The 2,622-nt window shown below is 39.6% G+C and overlaps 1 protein-coding gene across 1 annotated transcript; it reads left to right on the forward strand.

Moving 5' to 3' along the window:
• Positions 1 to 586: 586 nt before the first annotated feature.
• Positions 587 to 2,273, forward strand: LOC128606235 (ATP-sensitive inward rectifier potassium channel 1-like). The gene has a single exon (XM_053622271.1). The coding sequence runs from the start codon at positions 1,155 to 1,157 to the stop codon at positions 2,271 to 2,273; it is 1,119 nt and encodes a 372-aa protein (XP_053478246.1). The 5' UTR covers positions 587 to 1,154.
• Positions 2,274 to 2,622: the final 349 nt, after the last annotated feature.

The following is a 2,622-nucleotide window of genomic DNA, read 5'->3' on the forward strand; positions in this document are numbered from 1 at the left end:
CCTTCAATTAGATGAAGTCTGCCAGTACCATGCGACAGCCCCACACCATGATGCTTCCACCTCCAAACTGTTGGTATAGTGTTTTAAGGGTGATATGCAGTGCCATTTGTTCTCCAAACATGGTGTGTAGTATGACAGCCAAAAAGTTACATTTTGCTCTTGTCTGACGAGCCAACACTCTCCCAGTATTTCATAGGCTTGTTCAAATGAGCTGTAGCAAACTTTAAACAAGTTTTGACATGCCTTTTCTTTAGTAATGGAGTTTTGCGGGGTGAGCATGAGCAGTGGAGTGCATTGCCTATTGCTTTCTCTGTGACGATGGTACCTGCTGCCTCCAAGTGTTTCTGGAGCTCTTTCCGAGTGGTCCTTGGCTCTTGGGCTTCTCTTCTGACTATTCTTCTGATTCCCTGGTCAGAAATCTTTGGAGGAGCTCCTGTGCATGGCCAGTTGATGACGGAGTGATGTTGTTTCCACTTGTGGATAATGGCCCCAATGGTGCTTACTAGAGGATTCAGAAGTTTTGAAATACGTCTGTATCTGATTCCATCAATATGTTTTGCAACAATAAGGTTGCGAAGGTCTCGGGAGAGCTCTGTGCTTTTACCCATCATGAGATGTTTCTTGTGTGACACCTTGGTAATGAAAAGCCTTTTTATCGACCATCAATTTACTAACCCAGCTGATATTAATTTGCACAGATAGGAGGTATAATTACTTACGGATTTCAGCTGGTTCCTTACCTTGCCTTGGAGAACTGCTTTTTCTTAGCATGTTCAATTCTTTTTTCCTGTCATTCCACTTTATAACACATAACTTTATTTATGGCATTTAATGTTGTGAATTCTTTATATTTCCTGATTTCTTGAGTTAATACTGATGTCTGGTGAAAATTTTGTGTGAATAGCCTCTTTGGAATTATATTTACTGAAAAAATGTTGACGTGTTCAATAACTTATTTCATTTGTTACAATTTACGGTACAGTTTATGAAGTAGTAAACACAAATTCCCAGAGTAATGTAGTTCATGGTAGACTTAATCTATGCCCTGAATATAGGCTATATTCTATTATAAAATGATTTTTTTTGCAGTGATATACTGTATATGACCATACCTATGTCATCTATTCCTAGACTGAGATTCCTGTCATTTGAAAATGAAGTGCTACCTAAGACAGATGCTCAGAAACTACCGGGCCAAACGCAGACTTTGTCAAAAACGCTTGGTGACCAAGGATGGCCACTGTAACATTGAATATGGCAATGTGAGGTACAGCAACTTTTTTGCCTATGTGCTAGACTTCTGGACCACCTTTGTGGAGATCCGTTGGCGGTTTGTTTTTGTCTTCTTTGTGGCCTCATTCACTCTCAGCTGGTTCATTTTCGGACTCCTATGGTATTGGATTGCCCGCAACAATGGAGATTTAGCATGGCAAAATCCATCAGCTAACCACAAAGTATGTGTACGTAATCTCTTTGGACTGACCACTGCCTTCCTCTTCTCCATGGAAACACAGACAACTGTGGGGTTTGGGGGGCGAGATATCACCCCATACTGCCCTAGTGCTATTGTTCTCATCGTTATCCAGATTCTTGTGGGTGCAATCATTAACTGTTTCTGGTGTGGAGTGGTCATGACCAAAATTTCTCTGCCCAAGAAAAGGGTCAAGACCATAGCATTTAGTGAGATGGCAGTTATCTGTCCAAACAGAGGAGTTCTCTGTTTGCAGATAAGAGTGGCTAACTTGCGTAAATCTTTGATGATTGGCAGCCAGATCTACGGAAAGCTGCTTAGAACTACGGTAACTCCTGAAGGTCAAACCATCATCCTGAACCATGTCAATGTTGACTTCTTTGTAGATGTTGGAAAAGATAACCTGTTTTTTGTATGTCCCTTGACCTTATATCATGTTATTGACAAGGCAAGTCCATTCTTTGAGATGTCAATGGAGACTTTAAATCAACAGGAGTTTGAGCTGGTGGTATTTCTGGATGGAACGGCTGAGTCCACCAGCTCTTCTTGCCAGGTCAGGACTTCTTACCTACCTCAGGAAATTATGTGGGGCTACAAGTTTCTGCCCATCATCTCCTGCAGAAAGGAGGGAAGGTATCATGTGGACTTTTCCAATTTTGCCAGAGTGGAGCCAACAATGACTGCCAGCTCAGCCAGATGCATCAATCATGATAACCATCATTATCACTGCTCCACTAATGGCTTTGATAATCATGGCTTTGTGGTCATTGACATTGACAATCCTATCAATATTAAAATGTGAATTTTGAGGTTTTATCTCTGGGGGTTTTGATTATTTTGATTCACTTATCTTTGTTTGTGATACCTTATATTTCAAATTATAAATTTTAATATGAAGGCTTCTCAAAATTGTAATAAGTCAAGAAATCCATTTAAATATGTGAGCGCACAGCTTTATAGTACACATTGTTAATTGATTTTATATTATAACATGTACACAACCTGGTTTTGTTTTATGGTCTTACACTACAAATGACATTCAATTTCAAAAAATTGTGGAGGACTTCATTTTTGTACTGTTATGCTAAAATAAAATTCTGATCCATGTAAATGCTGAGATACAGTACTGTTCCAGAGTACTTGATGTACAT

This window comes from Ictalurus furcatus, chromosome 4, assembly GCF_023375685.1.
Source record: "Ictalurus furcatus strain D&B chromosome 4, Billie_1.0, whole genome shotgun sequence".
Lineage (NCBI taxonomy): Eukaryota > Metazoa > Chordata > Actinopteri > Siluriformes > Ictaluridae > Ictalurus > Ictalurus furcatus.

What these genes read in the sequence shown, in the direction of transcription:
- LOC128606235 (XM_053622271.1), top strand. Translation starts at nt 1,155, where the DNA reads ATGAAGTGCTACCTAAGACAGATGCTCAGAAACTACCGGGCCAAACGC.